This window comes from Danio rerio, chromosome 12 (assembly GCF_052040795.2).
Source record: "Danio rerio strain M-AB ecotype USA chromosome 12, GRCz13ab, whole genome shotgun sequence".
Taxonomy (NCBI): Eukaryota; Metazoa; Chordata; class Actinopteri; order Cypriniformes; family Danionidae; genus Danio; species Danio rerio.
This window is the reverse complement of record NC_141032.1, coordinates 38,954,788-38,976,057: the sequence shown is the minus strand read 5'-3', so window position 1 is coordinate 38,976,057 and position 21,270 is coordinate 38,954,788. Positions and strand designations below refer to the sequence as shown.

The 21,270-nt window shown below is 34.1% G+C and overlaps 2 protein-coding genes across 21 annotated transcripts in view; one reads left to right on the top strand and one right to left on the bottom strand.

Moving 5' to 3' along the window:
* Window positions 1-21,270, bottom strand: part of unk (unk zinc finger) — a 449,165-nt gene that overhangs the window by 383,313 nt on the left and 44,582 nt on the right. The window lies entirely within an intron of this gene.
* unc13d (unc-13 homolog D (C. elegans)) overlaps window positions 1-21,270 on the top strand; it is a 48,530-nt gene that overhangs the window by 15,653 nt on the left and 11,607 nt on the right. For all 20 annotated transcript variants that reach the window (XM_087276706.1, XM_087276702.1, XM_087276699.1 and 17 more), the window contains exons 13-27: window positions 803-907; window positions 2,420-2,512; window positions 2,667-2,767; window positions 6,826-6,943; window positions 8,713-8,834; window positions 8,941-9,031; window positions 10,831-10,887; window positions 11,405-11,502; window positions 11,629-11,680; window positions 11,778-11,908; window positions 14,646-14,766; window positions 16,208-16,360; window positions 16,495-16,590; window positions 18,425-18,631; window positions 21,131-21,205. In XM_087276706.1, the coding sequence (XP_087132832.1) occupies window positions 803-907; window positions 2,420-2,512; window positions 2,667-2,767; window positions 6,826-6,943; window positions 8,713-8,834; window positions 8,941-9,031; window positions 10,831-10,887; window positions 11,405-11,502; window positions 11,629-11,680; window positions 11,778-11,908; window positions 14,646-14,766; window positions 16,208-16,360; window positions 16,495-16,590; window positions 18,425-18,631; window positions 21,131-21,205 (1,620 nt within the window). The remainder of the gene's footprint in view (window positions 1-802; window positions 908-2,419; window positions 2,513-2,666; window positions 2,768-6,825; window positions 6,944-8,712; window positions 8,835-8,940; window positions 9,032-10,830; window positions 10,888-11,404; window positions 11,503-11,628; window positions 11,681-11,777; window positions 11,909-14,645; window positions 14,767-16,207; window positions 16,361-16,494; window positions 16,591-18,424; window positions 18,632-21,130; window positions 21,206-21,270) is intronic.

Below are 21,270 nucleotides of genomic sequence, written 5' to 3'. Positions count from 1 at the left end.
GAGCAGGGAAATTTTCACAGTATGTCTGATAATATTTTTTCTTCTGGAGAAAGTCTTATTTGTTTTATTTTGGCTAGAATAAAAGCAGTTTTTAATTTTTTTAAAACACCATTTTAGTAACAAAATCATTAGCCCCTTCAAACTATATTTTTTCTCGATAGTCTACGGAACAAACCATCATTATACAATAACTTGCCTAATTACCCTAACCTGCCTAGTTAAATTAATTAACATAGTTAAGCCTTTAAATGTCACTTTAAGCTGTATAGAAGTGTCTTAAAAATATCTAGTCAAAAAAAATTATTTACTGTCATCATGGCAAAGATAAAATAAATCAGTTATTAGAAATGAGTTATTAAAACTATTATGTTTAGAAATGTGTTAAAAAAAACTTCTCTTTGTTAAACAGAAATTAGGGGGAAAAAAATAAACAAGCGGTCTAATAATTCAGGGGGGCTAATAATTCTGACTTCAACTGTATATGTGTCTTGACCTATTAATGTAATACTGAATAACAATATTGCTGTTTGGAACAATATTTCACACATATTTTGACATTTTATTTACATCAAAATATTACATATTTTATAGAAGGCGCTTGCATTTTTTTTATATGTTTTCCATCTATATGAATTCATGGGACATCACAAATTTGACCCTTTAAGTTGAAAATGTAACAATATCAACATGCAGCCATTATTAACTACATGTTGTTGCACTGAATGTGTGTCTTTAGTAATTCTCCATCTCTCATATTTGTGTTTCATGGCATGTGCTATATGTATGTGTGTGTTGTGTGCAGGACCTGCATTGCACAGAGGACACGTGGTATAACCTGGAGCCCCGAACAGAGACTTACCCAGACAGAGGACGATGTCATCTTCAGCTTAAATTTATTCACAAAGAGGTGACACTATTATTATTATTATTATTATTATTATTATGCCATTTTAATGTCTGTTTAAAAAGAAGTGCAACTGTGTAAATGACCACAGCATGAGGAGTTGTTTTCAGTTCATCGCGTCATTTTTGAAAATTGAACCTAAATCTAATGTGTAAATTGCAGGCATGTGAGGGTTATTATCATAAAGAAAAACTGAAACCAAAGCTATTTATAACAATATTATTTTAAATACACAGAAATACAATGAAATAATGAACTAAAGAAAAATTTGAAATGTTAATTTTTCAAGTTCAAGTACAGTGTTAATATGACTAATTGTAAATAAGAGCAAAAACTTGATTCATTACTGTATTACTGTTTTATTTTTAACAAATGACAATTAAATGACTAAAACCACAAAAATAAAAATAACATTTGATTTTATTTATTTTACATGACTATCAAATTACTATTTTTCAATCATGGAGTGGGGAGTTTTTATAAACAATGACATTTTTCTAGGTGTCTTCAGTAATCAATGTTTTAAAAAAACTAAAAAAGGAGAAAAAGGAAAGACATAAAAGTAGCAGAAATAATCATAGATAAAAACTTCTTATAAGACTAGGGGTGGCATGGTGCCTCAGTGGTTAGCACTGTCACCTCACAGCAAGAAGGTCACTGGTTGGAGTCCCAGTCCAAAGACGTGCGTTATAGGTGAATTGAATAAGCTAAATTGGCCACAGTGTATGTGTGTATAGGTGTTTCCCAGTACTGGGTTGCAGCTAGAAGGGCATCTGCTGTGTAAAAGATATGCTGGATAAGTTGGCAGGTTATTCCACTGTGGCAACCCCAGATTAAAAAAGGGACTAAGCCGAAGGAAAATGAATAAATGAAGAAAGACTCATTTTGGCTTCTTTAAAATTGACTAAAAATAAGGCTAAACTAGTGATGTATATATATATATATATATATATATATATATATTTTTTTTTTTTGTAATTTATTTGAAGTCAGAATTATTCACCCTTCTGTGAATTATTTTCTTTTTTAAATATTTCCCAAATGATGTTTAACAGAGCAAGGAAATTTTCACAGTATGTCTGATAATATTTTGTCTTCTGGAGAAAGTCTTATTTGTTGTATTTTGGCTAGAGTAAAGGCAGTTTTAAATTTATTCAAAGTTCAAAATTATTAGCATTTAAAACCTTTAAGCATTGTTTTTTGTTTGTCTACAGAGGTAAGCCTTTAAATATCACTTTAATCTGAATACTAGTATCTTGAAAAATATCTATTAAAATTTGTCATCAATGCAAATATGAAAGAAATCAGTTATTAGAAATGAGTTATTGAACTAAACTTCTGAATATAGAAATGTGTTGAACAAATCTTCTATTCTGTTATATTGGGGAAAACATATACAGGGGGGCTAATAATTCAGAAGGGTTAATGATCCTGATTTCAGCTGTATATAATATTACAATATATTACATATATTGACTTCATTGTTTAATCTGACTCTTGCACTGTGATTGGCAGAGAGATGAGACCCTGAGTGCGGGACGGAGCCCGTATGTAAACTACTGCGGCATCCTGCAACAGTTTGTTCAAGCCCACATCTCTAAACAACAGGTGCATTTTTAACAAATCATTTATAAAGATATCTCTAAAATGATGAAGTAATTTGTAAAACGGTCACAGCTTGCGTAACTTTACCATCACTTCCTGCTGTACTGTTTATACAATGTTAGTTCTTTTATTATTTCTGCATCTTTTCACTCCTCAGGACAGTAACCCATGGAAGGGAGAGTTGTGTGGGGAAGGGACAGCCCTGCTTGAGTATTACGCCAACCAGAATGACATTTCACCTTTCCTCCAAGACCTGGCGTAAGAATAGACTTCACACTTTTATAAAACTGAAAGCTAGACTCCGAAAGTAAAACAAAAAGGAAGTGACACTTTATTTTTCATTTCCTCACTACTTTACTAGTATGGGACAACTAATGCTAATACTCTTTTTATATTCTACTCTGTTAATATAATACTCTTTTTATATTTCACAAAACTTTTTTTTTAGAATTAAAATATAAAACCTTGAAATTCTCAATCCCACACCCCCCAGAATTGCAAGATACAAACTTGCAATTGTGTGTTATACAGTGAGAATTAGGGCAGCACAATGACTCAGTGGTTGACACTGTCGCCTCAAAGCAAGAAGGTCGCTGGTTCGAGCCTCGGCTGGGCCAGTTGGCAATTCTGTGTGGAGTTTGCATGTCCTCCCCGTGTATTCTTCCCTAGGGTGCTCCGGTTTCCCCCACAGTCCAAAGACAAGCAGTATAGGTGCTGGCTGGAAGGGCATCTGCTGTGTAAAACATATGGTAGATAAGTTGGTGGTTCATTCCGCTGTGGCGACCCCTGATGTATATAGGGACTAAGCAGAAGGAAAGTTAATAATAAATGAAAGTAAGAATTATGAGATTTAAAGTCTTTAACTTACAATGTTTATTTTGCTAGCACATATTCTTTGTGATCATGTAGTCTATGCAAGCTAATCCACTGAAAAATAATTGTTTGTTTTGGTGATTTACAATCAAAATCTGACCATTTGCTTCCACGTTTAAATTAGTCTTCTCTGTTGACTTTAAAATTGCATTTCTGGCTTTTTATTTCAGAATTGAGTGTTATAAAGTTGAATATATATACTAAAATGTCAAATTTGTGACATATAAACATGCTTATTTTCAGAATTGTGAATTTATATCTTGCAAATTGCAACCCTGACTTCATAACACACAGCTTCCGATGTATTATAAAGTCATTATAAAGTGTTCTGTTTTTTATTTATTTATTTTTTTCAGAGTTGTGAGATATAAACTTGTTATTGTGAGTTACAAAGTAGAACTGTGAAACCCAAACTTAAGAAAATAGTCTGTTACCCACAGAGTTAGACTTTATGACTCAGAAATGCAACATTATATGTTACAATTCTTTGCAGATGTTAGAATTCTGACTATTTTCTGACCAAATGTTTTCTAAATAGACGAGTATATATTTAACAATTAAACTTTATATGATACAATTGTTTGCAGATTTATTTATTTATTTTTTTGGCTAATTCTGACTATTTTCTGACCAAAAGTTCTTTAAATTAGACAAGTATATATTTAAAAATTCTGTCTTAGTAAATAGCAAATGCGAATTCTTATCTTGCTGTAAAAAAGTCAGAATTTTGTATGCTTATAATTACAGTGAAAAAAGTCATAGTGAAAAAAGTCAGAACTGAGAGATATATGCTTATAATTACAGTGGAAAAAAGTCAGAACTGAGAGATACAGTTGAAGTCAGAATTATTAGCCCCCTTCAATTTTTTTTCTTCTTTTTTAAATATTTCCCAAATGATGTGTAACAGAGCAAAGAAATTTTCACAGTATGTCTGATAATATTTTTTCTTTCGAAAAAAGTCTTATTTGTTTATTACCACTAGAATAAAAGCAGTTTAAAAATTTTTAAACACCATTTTAGGGACAAAATTATTAGCCCCTTTAAACTATTTCTCGATAGTTTACAGAACAAAACATTGTTATACAATAACTTGCCTAATTACTCTAAACTAAATAATAGACCTAATCTAGTTAAGCCTTTAAATGTCACTTTAATCTGTATAGAAGTGTCTTGAAAAATATCTAGTCAAATATTATTTACAGTCATCATGGTAGAGATAAAATAAATCAGTTATTAGAAATTAGTTATTACAGCTATGTTTAGAAATGTGTTGAAAAAAATCTCTCTGTTAAACAGAAATTAGGGGAAAAAATAAACAAGCGGTCTAATAATTCAGGGGGGCTAATAATTCTGACTTTAACTGTAAATGCTTATAATTACAGTGAAAAAAGTCAAAACTGTAAGAAAGTCACCATTAAAGGGATAGTTTACCCAAAAGTAAAAAATTGCCTCATATTATTCTCTCCCTCATATAGTTTTAAACCTTTATTAGATTCTTTCTTCTGTTGAACACAACAGAAGATATTTTAAAAATTGTTAGTTGCTAGCATCCATTGACTTCCATAGTAGGAAAAACATTACTTTTGAATAGGGTGTTTTGGTATTAAAGTCTTAAAATGTCTTAAATTATCAAAACAACATTTTTGGCCTTAATAAGTCAGAAATTCACTGACATTTTGTGTTGTAGGTCTTAAATCATTTTAAACAGGTCCTTGATTCATTGGATCCATTCAATCACCAACAATACATCTCAATAAAACTTTTTTAATTAATAAAAAATATATATATATTGCAAAGAGAAACAAAAAATTCTCTAAATTAAAATTCCTAAACTCAAAACATTTACACAATTACTCATGATAATGACAGAGCAACATGTCCCTTTATGTGATCTTCCATTTACACAAAAACTCTTTACAGGAGCAAGGTGGAGTGGACATAATGTTTATAAATAGACATGAAACTTAAGGTTTTATAACAGAAACACATTAGGTTGAAGAGGAGGTATACTTAATCCATTTGGACCAAAAGCCAACAAACACTGTATATTTTTTGATTAATCATCTAATTTTCTCTTTAACAAATATACTTTTAACAATGTTAAACTTGTCATAAAAATAAAACATATGATAAAAAATCATTTTGTTGTGTCACATTTAAATATGTAGCTAAGAAATAAATACATTTGATTTTTGTGGCAAGCAAAAAAAAAAAAACATTCCATTATTAAAAATCCTTAGTGTTTAGCCATGTATAAGTCTTAAATTTGATTTATAATTGTCTTAAAAGGTTATTAAAAGTCCTAAATTTGACTTGAGCCCCTTTCACAGATACTGGTAAATATCCAGAAAATTTCTGGAACGACTTTACTGGTATATTCAAAAAAAGCGCTGTTCACACAGGCGAGGACGTTACGGAATTTTTCCAGAAAAGACCGTTCACACAAATACCGGTAAATTCTGACATCATTTACCACAAATGAGCCTTAAACGGCTGCGTTTGTATTTGTAAACATCTGACTACATCACAAACTCTGTGGATGATCAGTATTGTGAATAACTTCGATAAACATATGCAGGATCACTTTCGCATGTCGAGATGTTCATAATATGTGCGTGCGCTGGCGCTCACAGGCTGTTTCACAGGCACACGCAAAGCTTGAAGGTAAACAAACAGCAGCTTATCATAAGCATCTTATTGATGATTATTTACACAGTTGGCATTAAGAAGAACATATAAACGTTATCTGACTAACTTTTAGCAGCTAAATGCGTCTGGATAATATTCAAAGGCTTTTATTCTCATAAACCGCGCGGACGTAAACGTGTCTGACTGTTCTGATTGGCTAAAGTAGACGTCCACGTCAGCACGTTCTAGACGTGCACGCGCTCTTTCTGGCAATCTTCCTTCTGCATTCACACAGCGCAGCATTCCGGCAAATTACCGGTAATGTTACAACTTCTCTTTACGGAAAATAGCCAGAACGAATTTACCGGTATTTTCAAAAAGGACCTGTTCACACATACAGACCTTTCCGGAAAATTGCCGGTAATTTTCCGGAAAGGTCTGTATGTGTGAAAGGGGCTTTGATGAAAGCTGCAGAAACCCTGTATGAAAGTAAATGCATTCAAGCTAGCAACATTCTTCAAAATATCTTGTTTAGTACAGTAGAAAAAAAAAATTCAAATAGATTTTGAACAAGTAAATGGAAAGTAAATGATGACAGAATTGTAATTGTGCGGTGAACTATCTCTTTAATTGTTGTTTTTGTGTGTCAGAAAAGGGCTTTAATGGCATTATAGAACAGAATGTCTAAAGTGAATCATTAAAATAATGAACCAGACATTATATGAATTTAAAACATTGTATCATCTGTGTTCATATCCGGGACTGATTTAAATCTATTTTGCATAATGCGTGGGTTTCTCTGTGGGCTTGTACAGGAAGTGGGTGGCATACAGCAAACTCTACCAAAGCCTGGAGGTGGACTCAACTGTGCTTTTCCAGCAGCTAACCAGTATTGAGTATCACTGGGACCAGCAGGAACTCCCACACCAGCAGGTCTGTGATTCTTCTCAAGCTTTTTATGATGTGAAAGTTGAAGGTGGGCTTAGAAGTGCAGAATTAGAATGTTCTTTCTTGAATCATGAGCTGGGATCTCTTGCAACAGTGTCACGTGAGGTTTAAGCAATTTATCACATAAATCTTCAGTGTTGTGAGCTGATAGCAGGCTATCAAACCGCACTGTCATGATCCAGTGAAGTTGAGAATTCATCCTATATTTAAAGCCTGTATATTTCATCTGCAACTAAAAGGGTTGTTTATTTAGTTCATTGCTAACCGTGACTTTCAAGATATTTATAATGTAAAAAAAAACATAAAATGTATTTTGCATATTGCTCTTTTTTAAACTTTTATTCATTAAATAATACATAAAATTATTATAATGACAGATCCCACCTAAAATTTAGCAGTACAACAATGATTATTAATAATAAGGGCTCTATTTTGACGGTCCATGCGCAGAGCGCAAAACGCAGGGCGCAAACGCTTTCAGGGCGTGTCAGAACGCATTTTTGCTAATTTACGAACGGGAAAATCCGCTTTGCGCCAAAGCGCATGGTCTAAAAGGGTTGCGTTTATTTTCTTAGTGAGTTATAGGTGTGTTTTGAGAATAAACCAATTAGAGTCTCATCTCCCATTCCCTTTAAGACCCAGCTGCGTCGCGCCAAGAGCGCATTCGCTATTTACAGGACGTAAAGTAAGTCTAAGTGGAAAAACTGAGCATTTCACAAGCAAACAGTTAACAGTTAACAGTTTTTTTTAACAGAAAACTGTTAAACAGAGCATCTACTGCGTGAGAATGAGAGATAATGGATCACTTTCACTTTCGCTCTTGGATAGGGAAACCTTTACGCACAGACATCAATTAGTCTATAAATAATTAATTGCGTTTGTTAAGCGCAAATATTCGTTTCAAAACTATTTCCAAATTCAGTTCTAATTTCCAGCAAACGAATAAATGAACAATAATAACGAAGTGTGTTCAAAAACCTGAGTTATATCCTAAAACACATGCTGTGCCCCATAAGGTCTAAAACCTGTAGGTGGACAAATCTAAGCTTTTTTTTTAATTAAACAAATATAAATATGGATATAATAAGTAATACTGCTAATAATAATAACATTATACAAAAGCACATTGTTATGTATGAACTGAAAAAGCCTCCCGAGATGAAGAAGGTATAAAAGCAGTGATTTTTCATATTTATGTAGGCTAGAAAATAATATGTTTTGTAATATTTTAATCCTTTATATTTATATCCAATATCTATTCTTATTATATCCTATATATATATATCCTTAATATTTAAATTTTTTCATATGTAAAGATATTTGCCTATTGCTCTCTTGTGCGTATTAAGCAGTGTGTAAACGAGGCGCAACTCTGCACCGGAGTTTAGACCAGGTTTGTTTTGGTCTAATGAAAAATCTAGTTTAGTTTCTCAAAATAGCGACGCGCCAGCCGTGCGCCTCAGAACGCCTTCCTTTTTTAGACCAGAACGCCCATGGACGCACATATGAGCGCTAATGCATTTGCTATTTAAACAGCGTAGCGCAACGCCTCAAAACGACTCTTGCGCCAAGCTGAAACTACCAAACAAGTATTGCGCTGCACCTTGCGCCACACTGCGCCGGATGTATGATAGGGCCACAAAGGCTATTTTATGTATTTCTTTCTTTTTTTCAAATTGATAATTCTTCTTTGGTAGTAATATCTGCTTGCTCATTACAATATATATAGTAAAACCCATACATATATCCAACAGAAACAGGAGCTGGGTGACTCTCTGCATGGGTTTCTGCAATATGGCCTCTGCTTGGTGTCTAAATACAGGGATATTTATCCCCCAACCACCAAAACAACACCACGGCTACATACACTGCTCAGGTAAGCCTCACGAACATCTAGAACAAATAGTTTTTTTATATATATTCTGTAAAGTGATTTAATGCAAAACTCTTATAAAGTATATTTATGTATTGTGATTATATAGGGTTCTTGTCCAGATCTGTAAGACCCGGGCATTTCAGAAGCTCAATCCTGCTCAGTTTGACTTACATGTTGAGGTCACAGATGCTGTTGTTGTAAGTAACAAAATATGAAATTCATATATTAATTTTACATGTTGCAATATTGTTGTATTTGCAAAACAGTGAGAGTTGATATTTTCGAAATTATGTATCCTGGGGAAAAGATGAAAAGGGCTTTCGGAAAAGTGTGATACTGCTTAAACTGTTTTTCCTCCTGTACAATAGAAGTTGTTCTGTGTAATCAAACAATTAGTAGAGCAAACATTTTTGTTTTACTATAATTTACTAAAGACACCCACAAAAATATCATTCATTGTTACAAAAGTTGCCTTAAGATCTTGGCAGGCATATTTAAAACTATAATTTTTTTAACATAAATATACAGTATCTGTTATGCTGAATGACGGTAGAGCATTATTGCACACATATTGTGATTTCATTTCCACAAAGATTATTCTTTATAGAAGTAGGATCAAGTGTCTTGTTTACTTCTGTACTAAAGAGGTATAGTGTTGGTGTTTTGTCCAATGTAATTAGCAAAGGTTTGGCTGTAAAGTGCTTTTCAGAAAAAAAATTGCATTTTTCATTCTCAAAAAATGGGCGAGGCAGTGGCGCAGTAGGTAGTGCTGTCGCCTCACAGCAAGAAGGTCACTGGGTCGCTGGTTCGAACCTCGGCTCAGTTGGCGTTTCTGTGTGGAGTTTGCATGTTCTCTCTGCCTACGCGTGGGTTTCCTCTGGGTACTTCGGTTTCCCCCACAGTCCAAAGACATGCGGTACAGGTGAATTGGGTAGGCTAAATTGTCCGTAGGGTAGGCTAAATTGTCCGTAGTGTATGAGTGATTGTGAGAATGTCTGTGTGCATGTTTCCCAGAGATGGGTTGCGGCTGGAAGGGCATCCGCTGCGTAAAAACTTGCTGGATAAGTTGGTGGTTCATTCCGCTGTGGCGACCCCGGATTAATAAAGGGACTAAGCTGACAAGAAAATGAATGAATTCTCAAAAAACATGGATGATTGATCCTGAATAGGTTTTACATCTGTGATGCCTGGATGATACATTGAGGTACATTTTTCTCCAACGAAGTGGGGTCAGGTACATACTATGCAAAAATGTATAATATTGTTCAACTATGTTGTTATTGGAAAAGGGGAGTGAGAGTATTCTGGTAGTCTCCCACTGATCAACATTAAAATCATATTCCAAATGTCTTTGCCATGCATTTTTAAGTGATCCCAGTGAAGAGCTGTAATAGTCTAATAGTGCAGAATATATCTCAGAGATCTTTCATTTTAAAGACCCAGAATTCCACAAAATCTCCTCTATATTGGAGAGCTCTAGTTGGCCTCTCTTTTCGTGACTAAATATTAAATTGTAATTTGCAGCTATTTATAAAAGTCCTGTCTTAGTATCTTGAACTCTTGCCTTAGGTCAGAGAAGTACTTAAGGGTACAATTGATAAACAGATCCCGAAACTGATGTATACCATATTCTCCCCACTTTATAAAGAAAGATTTCCAGAGTTCTTGTCACTGGGAGTAATTTTTCTGTATTGAACTGTAAGTCCTAACCTAACCCTCCTTTCTCTTTTAATGATAGTATTTAAAAAATACTCTGGGTGCAGAGTTCTTCCAAATGAAAGAGCTTATCAATTTGTTTAATCCACAGATATTATTAGAAAAAATAAAGTAGTAATTTTACTTGCAACCCATGTACTTATTCAAGACATGTTTGGCGTTTAAAGCAAACACTGCACATTTGATAGTTATGTAATTGCTGTATTTTTAAATAACAATGATTTATTTAAAATGTTCTAACTTTTAACAAGTCACCGAAAGCTTGTTTCTTGCTTTCTAGAATGGCACAGAAGAATGGTTTAATATTAAAAAAGGTTTACATCAGCCTATGACAAAGGTAAGAAACTTTGCAGATTATTATTAGAGAGAGGAAGAGAGAGAGAGAGAGAGAGAGAGAGAGAGAGAGAGAGAGAGAGGGAGAGAGAGAGAGAGACATTATAAAGGAATCATTGTAAATATACTGATTATTATTATTTATTATTTCTGTTTTATCTATACGTGTTGATTGTTAAAATGTACTGTTTATTCAGATTTATTATTTTATTTATTTTTTATTTGTATTATTATTATTATTATTATTTTATACTATACATTATAATACTACAGATAGTATATAATATATAATATATATAAGATATAATACTATTTACTGTGTCTGCTATGTTTTTCTGTTGTTGTTGTTGTTGTTTTTAAATATGTATGCATATTCTTTTTAGCACAAGCTTTATAAATGTTTTGGCAATACATCTGTAACGTGTCATGCCAATAAAGCAATTATTGAACTGAATTGAATAGAGAGAGCGATATTGGTATTTCAATATGTTTAGATTGAATCAGTAGGTGTGCTTTTACAGGATCTGTTAGAGACAGTCAGCGCCCTCTCTCGGTTAATTGGAGAAGTGCAAGAAGACGTTCGACTCAGTAAAGACGTCTGGAATAAGGTGTTTGTTAGGTAAGAATAATGAATTGTATATTTTAATGTAGTTTATTCATTCATTGATTCATTCATTTAATTTTTCATCTACTCACGGACAAGTCGTGACTCGTGAATCTCTTCTTTTTCTCACACCGTTTTCAGTGCCGTTCAGTTGGATGTTTTCACTGTGGTTTATCAAAAACTGGACACTTTGGTGAGAATTAACAAGTAATCCCGAAATACTGCTTAGCATTAGCAGATCTATTATTATTGTTATTGGTTGATTAACTGTATTGTTTATGTACATACAGCTAGCAGAGGAGCTTCGAGCTACTCTCTCTCAGCTTGAGAATCAAATGGATCAGCCGCTGGCAAACAGCTTGTTTCCAGTGTATCTCTCCTTGCAAACGATCCACAAAGACAAAGCCTTCTTACAAAAGAGGTCAGTGTTAATATTCAATCTAAATGCATTTTGCCGCTTAGTATGTTTAGTCACATATAACATTTCATGTAGTGTGTATTATAGATGCTTGTGAATGTAAAAATGCTGCAAAGTCTTTGAAGTGCTTTATGAATGGACTTATAGATTCACAAAGAAAGAACAATTTCTGCAATGAGTATTCAGAAATTCTGTTTATGCCAACTTTTGTTGGTTTGTCACAAATTTGCGGAATGCTGACTTCTGCCAAAATGTCTACTTTGGCCCTCAAACACTGCAATTTACCAGTATTTAACAGTAAAAAGTTGAATGCAGGGTTTGACATTAACAGCCACCAACCCGCCAAATGCGGGTAGGTTTCAGCTGTTGCGGGTTAGACAACCACATTAATGTTGAAAAACTTCTAGCCACAGTGGCTGGTGATCAAAAAAGGTAATATCAAGCCCTGGTTGAATGTATTGTGAGGTCTGGAAAAGTTTTGTTTATGTTGTCAATAGGCGATAACTGTTTTCAAGGTATACCACGGTTTGGAAAAGTCAAGGTTTTTAAAATGGTTTTGCTATACCATTCCTCAAGTATAACTAATTTTTTTTTATTTACATTTTTTTTTTTGTTTGTTTTAGGACAGTTGTATCTCCAGCAGAAAAGATGTCCAAAGATGCCGTTTTAAATTGTAAAAAAAAAATCTGCCCTATCATACACTAGGTGAAATGCGGCGCAAGGGACGACACAGTTATTTGGTAGTTTCAGCTCGACGCAAGTGTTTTGACATTTTGCACCACACTGTTTAAATAGCAAATGCATTTGCGCTCATATGTGCGCACATAGGCGTTCTGATCTAAAAAAGGAGGTGTGTTAAGGTGCATTGCTGGCGCGTTGCTATTTTGAGGAACTAAAATAGACTTCACAATAGACCAGCTTAGAGCAGGTCTAAAGTCCAGCGCAGAGCGCATTAACTGTGTGCCTCGCCTACAGCAATACACAAATATCTTTACAACTATAAAGAATTAAATGATTAAAATATTACAAAAATGATTACTTTCTACATAAATATAAAAACCTCTGCTTTCATGCCTTCTTCATCTTTTTTTGTTTGTTCATGACAATGTGCTTTTGTATAATGTTATTATTAGTAGTAGCATTATTTATTATATTGATATTTATATTTGTTTTATTAAAAACAAGCTTAGATTTGTCCACCTGTCACGTTTTGGATCATATAGGCACAGCATGTGTATTTGGAAATAACTCAGTTGTATGTCCACACTTCGTTATTATTGTTCATTTATTCCTTTGCTGGAAATTAGAACAGAATTTAGAAATAGTTTTGAAACAAATCTTTGTGCTTTACAAACAAAATTAATTATGTAGGCTAAACACGTTTCCTTATCCATGGAAGAGTGTAAAAGTGAAAGTAAAGAGTAAGGAGGCTCATCTCTCATTTTTGCACTGTAGTTGCTCTGTTTAACTGTTTTCTCACTAGTGACATGTTCAGTTTTTCCACTTACAAAGTCCGCCATGTAGATAGCAAATGCGCCACGGCGCGACGCAACTGACTCTTAAAGGGAATGGGAGATGAGATTCTGATTGGTTTATTTTCAAAACACACCTATTACTCATTAAGAGAAAAAGCTCAACCCTGTTAGACCATGCGCCCCAGCGTAAAGCGGATTTTTCTGTCGTTAAATTAGCAAAAGTGGATTCTGACACGCCCTTAATGCTTTTGCGCCCTGCGCTTTGGACTTTGCAGCTCAATCGTCAAAATAGAGCCCAAAGTGTATAAAGGGGAAAAAGTTTATGTTTTTTACCCAGACATTTTGAAATAATTAATTTTGGAGCAATAATCGAAAAAACGTGACACAGTGAAACCGTAATATTTATTTCTAAGGTTATCATACCATCAGAATCTTATACTGGCCCATGCCTAGTTGACAACAGGAGACAAGACTCTGTTTTCTGCACTTCAAAAGAAAATCCAGGCTGAATGTTTTTATAAAGGATAAAGACTTTGGTTTGAAGTTATATGATTAAACGTGCACCAATGTTACTGTATCGTACATATCAGAGGCTCTGAGGAAGAGCAAACATTCAAATGTGATTATAAAGGCATTTGGTTTTGTAAGCCATTGACCAATCGCAACAAACTGGGTCGTCTAACTAACATTGTGTCCTATTTATGCATCATGTTAAAATGAGTTTTCGTACTAACTATCTTCAATAGCAGATATTTCTATTTTAGAAACAGTTTTAATTTCTGCAACATCGCAGAAATTGAGTTTGAACACCATTTTACATGACATTTATTGCACCTGAAACCAACAGCAGAGAGTTCAGCTCAGATTCTAGCAAACATTTTAAAAAATGAAAACTGAACTGTGACACATCAGTCACTCAGCTTATGTATTAAATATGCAATAATCAGTTTATAAACCTTGCCATTTCAATAGAAGTGCAGTGACTGATATTTAAATCTTCCATTCATGTTGTGTTTGGTGCAGACAGCCAAATTGCTTGTCTCTGGAATTTTGTCGTGTGGCATGTAGTTTGGACACAGTGTTGGAAAGGAGCTGATATTGCAGTTTATATTAAGAAAATAATTTTTTTTTTCAGCTTGCATGACTGTAAACCTATTGTAGAAGACTTACAAAACTAATTTAAGGCTTTAAGGGAACTTCAAAAACCTGAAGGATTATTGAAAATAGTTTTAAACTGTCCTTTGATACACGTATTTCCTTTATAGGGCAAAGCTACTGCAACTCACAAGTTTTCACGAGGACTTCAGAGATGCTCTTCCATACTGGTTAAACAAAGCTTTTAGCACCACAATGGAGAGGGTGAAAAAGGCTGTGCACGTGGACCAGGTAAAACAATTTAAAACACTGTCAACACTATTTATTTTTTGTTTGTTAAAAGGAAAAGTGTTTTAAAAATTATTTGTCTTTGAAGTTTGCGTGAGATAGGAAATTTGAGAGGTCCTGCTTTGGTGTTTTTCATCAAATAAAATGTTCATAAACGACCTATACGTAGAAATAAAATTAAATCAAAATATGATTCACCAAAATATTTGCTTATTTATTTTAATAAGTAAATGCTTAATAATTGTAATATGTCAACTTATTAAAATAATGGTCACCCTTAGTTCTATTACATTTTAAATGACTGAAACTTTTTTGCTGACAAATCGGCAAAACCTAGTAACAAAGCAAACATTTAGTATTTTGGGGATGCTCTAAATATGCCTTATCTTTTGGTATATAAACTATTGTTTTGCTAAATTACTTTTAGTGCCTTCTACACTGCAAAAATGCTTTTCTTACTTAGATTGTTTTGTCTTGTTTTTAGTCCAAATATCTAAAAAAATCTTGAATCAAAAAGTGTTTTCCAGCAAAGCAAAAAATATTGTCTTGTTTTAAGAAACAATATGCCAAAGTCAGAGTTTTTAAAGCTAAAATAATCTGCCAGTATGCAAAAATATCTTGTTTTTTCTTTTGACAAGATTATTTTGCTTCCCCCATAGACCCCTTTCACGGGTTTCTAGAATTCTCAGCAGCAGAAGTCGTCATTGTCGAGTAAACTTAGAGCACAGTGAATTTGAGAGTACAACAAATCATTTTTTACAATCCTATTTGCTAAAATAAAAAAAATAAATAAATAAAAAAACGCCACACGACTTTCAGAAAAAAAGGGAAAAAAATAGTAAAATAATGTGAGACTGATGACGGCAGCCAGAGGAGAGAATAACATCAAATTTACTCTCAGCCCCCTAGACGCAGCATTAGAAACACTTTGCAAATTATTTTTTTTTATTTGACCAAAAGATGATATAACACATACTTAAATGCATATAAGTGTTCATACGTTTTTATTGTAAAATCTAAATATCAAAATTTTTTTGTCATAACAGTCTTGTGAAAAGGGTTCATTGGCAGATCATTTAGCATGTTTTAAGGAAAAACCTCACACTATTTCTTAAAACAAGACAAAAGTTTTATTGTGTAGATACTTATAAATACTTATTGATTCAAGATTTTTTTTTGAAAATTTGATTAGAAACAAGACAAAATTAAGTAAAGTATTAATTAAGTATTAATTAAGTAAAGCTTTTTTGCAGTGTATAAATTATGCAGTGGTCGTTATTTTTTCAGAAACTTTATAAACACTTTTGATTTTGATTTTGATTCACAAAAAATGTCTTTCTTAGTGCAACAGCCTCTCAAAAAAATGATTTGAAGATTGTTTTGGTTGGTGAATCTCTCATGATGCCAGTAAAGTGTCTTGCTAAATTTCATGTTGCTCTTATAGTTGCAGCCGCTGCAGAGCGGAACCGTTCCCATCAAGCACAGCTCTTCTGCAGTGGACATTGCTGCGTGTTTGCACCCCATTGCTCAGCTCTGGGATCAGTTGAGCTGGCCTGACCCGGAGGAGGCCTTCATGCTCATGGTTAAACTCACAGAGGTGAACACATGCATTACGATCAAAATGACTTGACACAGTGCTGTTAAGAAATACAATAGTAGAAATTGTAAGTGTACAGTAGATTGTGCCGTCTATTCATTGTGACCACAACACTCTTTAAATGTGTGTTACAGGATGTGTGTAAAATTGCATCAACATACTGTCAGATGCTGAAAGCTCGAGTGAAGGAGCTCTCTGAGGACTCAGATCAAGAAAGCGCCATCAAAATGGTAAGCTGATGATGAGGAGGGGGAAATGACATATTAAATATTTATTCCTATTCTATTTTTCTGCGTATGGACAATTCATGGTTTTCATATTGTCATATAGTCACTTCTGTCTTAATAAAACATATTTTTATTATTATTATAAATTATAATAATAATAACAGGGCGTCACGTGGCACAATGGGTAGCACGATCACCTCACAGCAAGAAATTCGCTGGTTTGAGCCTTTACTGGGTCAGTTGGCATTTCTGTGTGGAGTTTGCATGTTCTCCCCGTGTTCGAGTGGGTTTCCCCCACAGTCCAAAGACATGTGGTATAGGTGAATTGGGTAAGCTAAATTGGCCATAGTGTATGTGTGTGAATGACAGTGTATGGGTGTTTCCCAGTGATGGGTTGCTGCTGGTAGGGCAATCGCTGCGTAAAACATGTGCTGGATAAGTTGGCGGTTCATTCCGCTGTGGCGCCCCCAGATTAATAAAGGGACTAAGCCGAAAAGAAATTGAATGTATGGGCTCTAAGTGGTGGTCGCCTCAGAGCAAGAAGGTCACTGGCTCGAGTCTCGGCTGGGCCAGTTGGCATTTCTTTGTGGAGTTTGATGTTCTCCTTATGTTTGCTTAGTTTCCCCCCCCAGGACAAAAACATGCGCTATAGTTAAATTGGGTAAAAAAACAAAACAAAATGGCCTTAGTGTGTGTGTGAATGTGAGAGTGTATGGTTGTTTCCTAATACTGGGTTGCAGCTGGAAGTACATCCGCTGCTTAAAACATATGCTGGAATAGTTGGCAGTTCATTACGCTGTGGCAACCCTGATAAATGAGGGACTAAGCCGAAGGAAAATTAATGAGTGAATAATAATTATTATTATTATTATTTCATATAATTTGTTTGTTTGTTTTTTTGTTTGATTAAAATGTCCAAATCATTTGACAAATATTTAAATAAATAAAAAAATTGTTATATTATATATGAAATATTAATGATGGTGATGATAATAATTATTATCATTATTAATAATAAATATATAACAATATCTTATTTGTTTTGCTCGTTTTTGTTTTATTTATGAATAAATAAATAAATAAATAAATACGATTATATATCATATTAAATAATAATAACAATAGTACTACTACTATTTGTTATTAATATTATTAAAATATCACATAATTGTATTTATTTGCTTGTTTGTTTGATTGTCTTTACAAATCATTTGACCATTATTTTAATTACTTTCAGACAAAATTATTGATTTACTTCCCCAGGTCACCTCCCCACCTGCATATTAAAATAAATGAAATCCGTTAAATGCACTTCTCTACCTAATAGAGAATACACACATACACACACACACACACACAAACACACACACACACACACACACACACACACACACACACACACACACACATATATATATATAAATCATTGGTTCTAGATCTCATTTTAGAAAAACTGAAAATAAAATGAATAAAAAAATTATAATAATTTTGTTTTGGTAAAAGAAATTCTTTACAATTATTTGTGAATTTCTCTAGGAATTCCTAAATTAAATGATTTTAAACTAATTATCAGTATATATTTTTTTATTAAAATAAAAAAAGTAAATATAAATCTTTTTTTAATGTTCAGATTGTTTTAATCTACCACAATGTGCATCTAAACCACTTATTTTCCACTGAAGCATTCTCGGATTTTATAGTATACTTTATATTGTTAATATATGTATTAACATCTAATTTTTCAGACAGAGTTTCTCTTGTGGTGTGTGGTGTTTTAGCTTGATCTCTGTGAAGATCCACATGTGGTTATAACTGTTCCTCTTCATGGTTTCTGTAGCTATGCGTGGTGGTGAACGATCTGGAGCATCTGCACACTGTTCTGACTCGTCTGCCAAAGCAGCTCAACTGGGCGGGGCTTAGAGAGAGAACGAGACTCGTGATTGGAGAAACTCAATTCCAGAACACACTTCCATCACAGTTGCAGCACACGCAGTCTCTTCTGAACCGAGAGATCCGCTCGGCAGTCGACAGACTCGGAAAGAAGGTATTAATGCTATAATATCGTATCATAAAAGTATCATCTCATGACTGAGAGCATTTGTGGCATCTCACTATCAAGAGTAGTTTTTTAAACCTTCCTTACACTGTATTCAAAGTGTGATATAATAATCAGTCTGTTCAGAACATTCATTCATTTCCTTCGGCGTACTCCCTTTATTCATCAGGGGTTGCCACAGTGGACTGAACTGCCAACTTATCCAGCATATGTTTTACAGCGGATGCCCTTCAAGCTACAACCCAGTACTGGGAAACACCCATACACTCTCCCATTTGCATACACACACTACGGTCAATTTAGTTTATTCAATACACCTATAGAGCATGTGTTTGGACTGGGGGAAACTGGAGCACCTGGAGGAACCCACGCCAACACGGGGAGAACATGCAAACTCCACACAGAAATGCCAAGTGACCCAGCTGGGACTTGAACCAGCGACCTTCTTGCTGTGAGGTGACAGTGCTTACCACTGAGCCACCTTTTATTTATTTGACAGAAGTTTTTGATTTTGCAATATATTGTGCAAGCCTAGTTTCCTTCCTAACATGAAGCAAATAATAAAAAAGGAAAAAAAAAATTCCAAATGCAAAATAGGTGCATTTCTATCAAGTTTTTAGAGCGGCTGACTGTAGTATTGGGAACCTAGTAACCAAAACTAAACAAGACAAGCATCATGTCAAATGGATGTAATGTTTGCTACATCAGAGTTTGTTCACCCATTGAGATATATGCTAGATATCGCATACGGACCCTGAGCATTTGTCAATAGCGCCGCCACGTTTGTAGAGTGCTTCCAGCACAAATGTCATTTAACCACACTAGTCAAGACTAAAGCCAGTGTGAAGATGCTGGACTTTAGCGCTGTGTACGTGTGTAGTAACGAGCGAACAAAGAAAACAAAGCACAAAGCAGAACATTTCATTGGTAAGGTTTTGTATTTTACGTTTTTGTATGTTAAGAACATTTGTGCTAACATATTGATGATAACACAGTCTCTTACTGCCCTGACCATAAATAAGGCAAAGGAGCACCAGCTCACACTAAATTCTAGGCTTAAGCTAGTTTTGTTGAATAAAATAAGCAAACAATGTAAATGAAATATGACAACAAGATGCTGCACTGCTAGAAACTTGTATTATTGTCAGCTAAGTGAAAGAGTTGTTCATAACAGAGATTTATTCACAAACTAATCGCTCCCTCCATCAGAATGAGAAGTGAAAGCAGGAGAGGAGGTGTCTTTCAGGACATGGAGTAGATCAAATTTAACAGGGAAGGGGGATGATAAATTTCCATGCACACAAACACTCGCTCTTCGTTAGAAATTCCCGTGCGGTCACTTATCTATCGATATAGAAAAGTGATGTAAAATTATCATTTTTGTAATTTAAAAAAATATTTGCGTACTGACCACCGGGAAAACTCCTGATCATAGATATATGTATATATCTCTGGCTCTGGATGGCCAGTCCTCCACTTCACCTTGGTCCCTCATTCATTTCAAAGGAGCACTACCCTGTACTAAAATGGCGGCTCTATTGATGCATTTCCTCCAATAGACAACAATAGCGTAGGCGACATCTAATGTAAATATTTACACTCAAAAAAACGTTGGGTTAATAATAACCCAACAGGCAACCCGATGATGGGTTGTTTTGGCACAGACCTGCTGTTGGGTTATTTAACCCCAATCCATTGAGTTGTTAAAGTTACCACAACAATCTGGGTTACAAAATAACTAATTTGTTGAGTTATTTTGCCAAAAAGTGGCTTAACCACTATATAATAAATTATTATTATTATTATTATTATTATTATTATTGTTATTATTAGGTTGATGTCTCTGCTGGGTCCTAAAGGCAAGAATGACTGCTGAATATCTCAAATATGTGCATCATTTCCTCAAAAAAAAAAGTGTGGAAACGAAGACTGAGGTAGAGAAAGCGGTTTTATCTGTATATAGATCTGCTATGAAGCGTGTGTTTGTATCATGAAATTAAAAGTGCTGGTGAAACAGATATAAAAAACACGACACAAAGAGATAATTTGATTCAAAAAACTACATTATTATTATATTAGAGTTTGAATAAACTTTATAATGCAAAAACAATATTACGCCCACACATTTATACAACTGTTCTGTGTCAGTTAAATCAGTTGACTGTTGAAATTCAAAATTTTTAACCCAACTGGTTGAGCTATTAAATAAATAACCCAATAAAGGTTTAAAATACCACAACAAAGCACCAAATATTATTAACTCAGGCATTGGGTGAAATAAATAGCCCAACGTTTTTTAATGGGTATGTTATTCAGCAAATCCTTTTCCATTTCTTGTTATTCGTCCAAAACCACCTCAATTGAGTGTAAAAACAAGGGATTTATATTTAAAATTGGTCATAGCCATTACTTGTTTCTCATGCAGTACTTCAAACTCAAAGCTTCAAAAGACAACCAAATTGTACCATGTTTCTCATCTCTTTTTAGCTAAAGACAGACATTGAGTCACATGTTCGCAGCATGGCGTCACGTCAGAGGTTTCCCTCCAGAGATACAGAGGAAGTAAGGAATTGTTTTCTAATTCATTAGTCATAAAATAACACTTTTCTAAAGCGCTGAATGTCTGT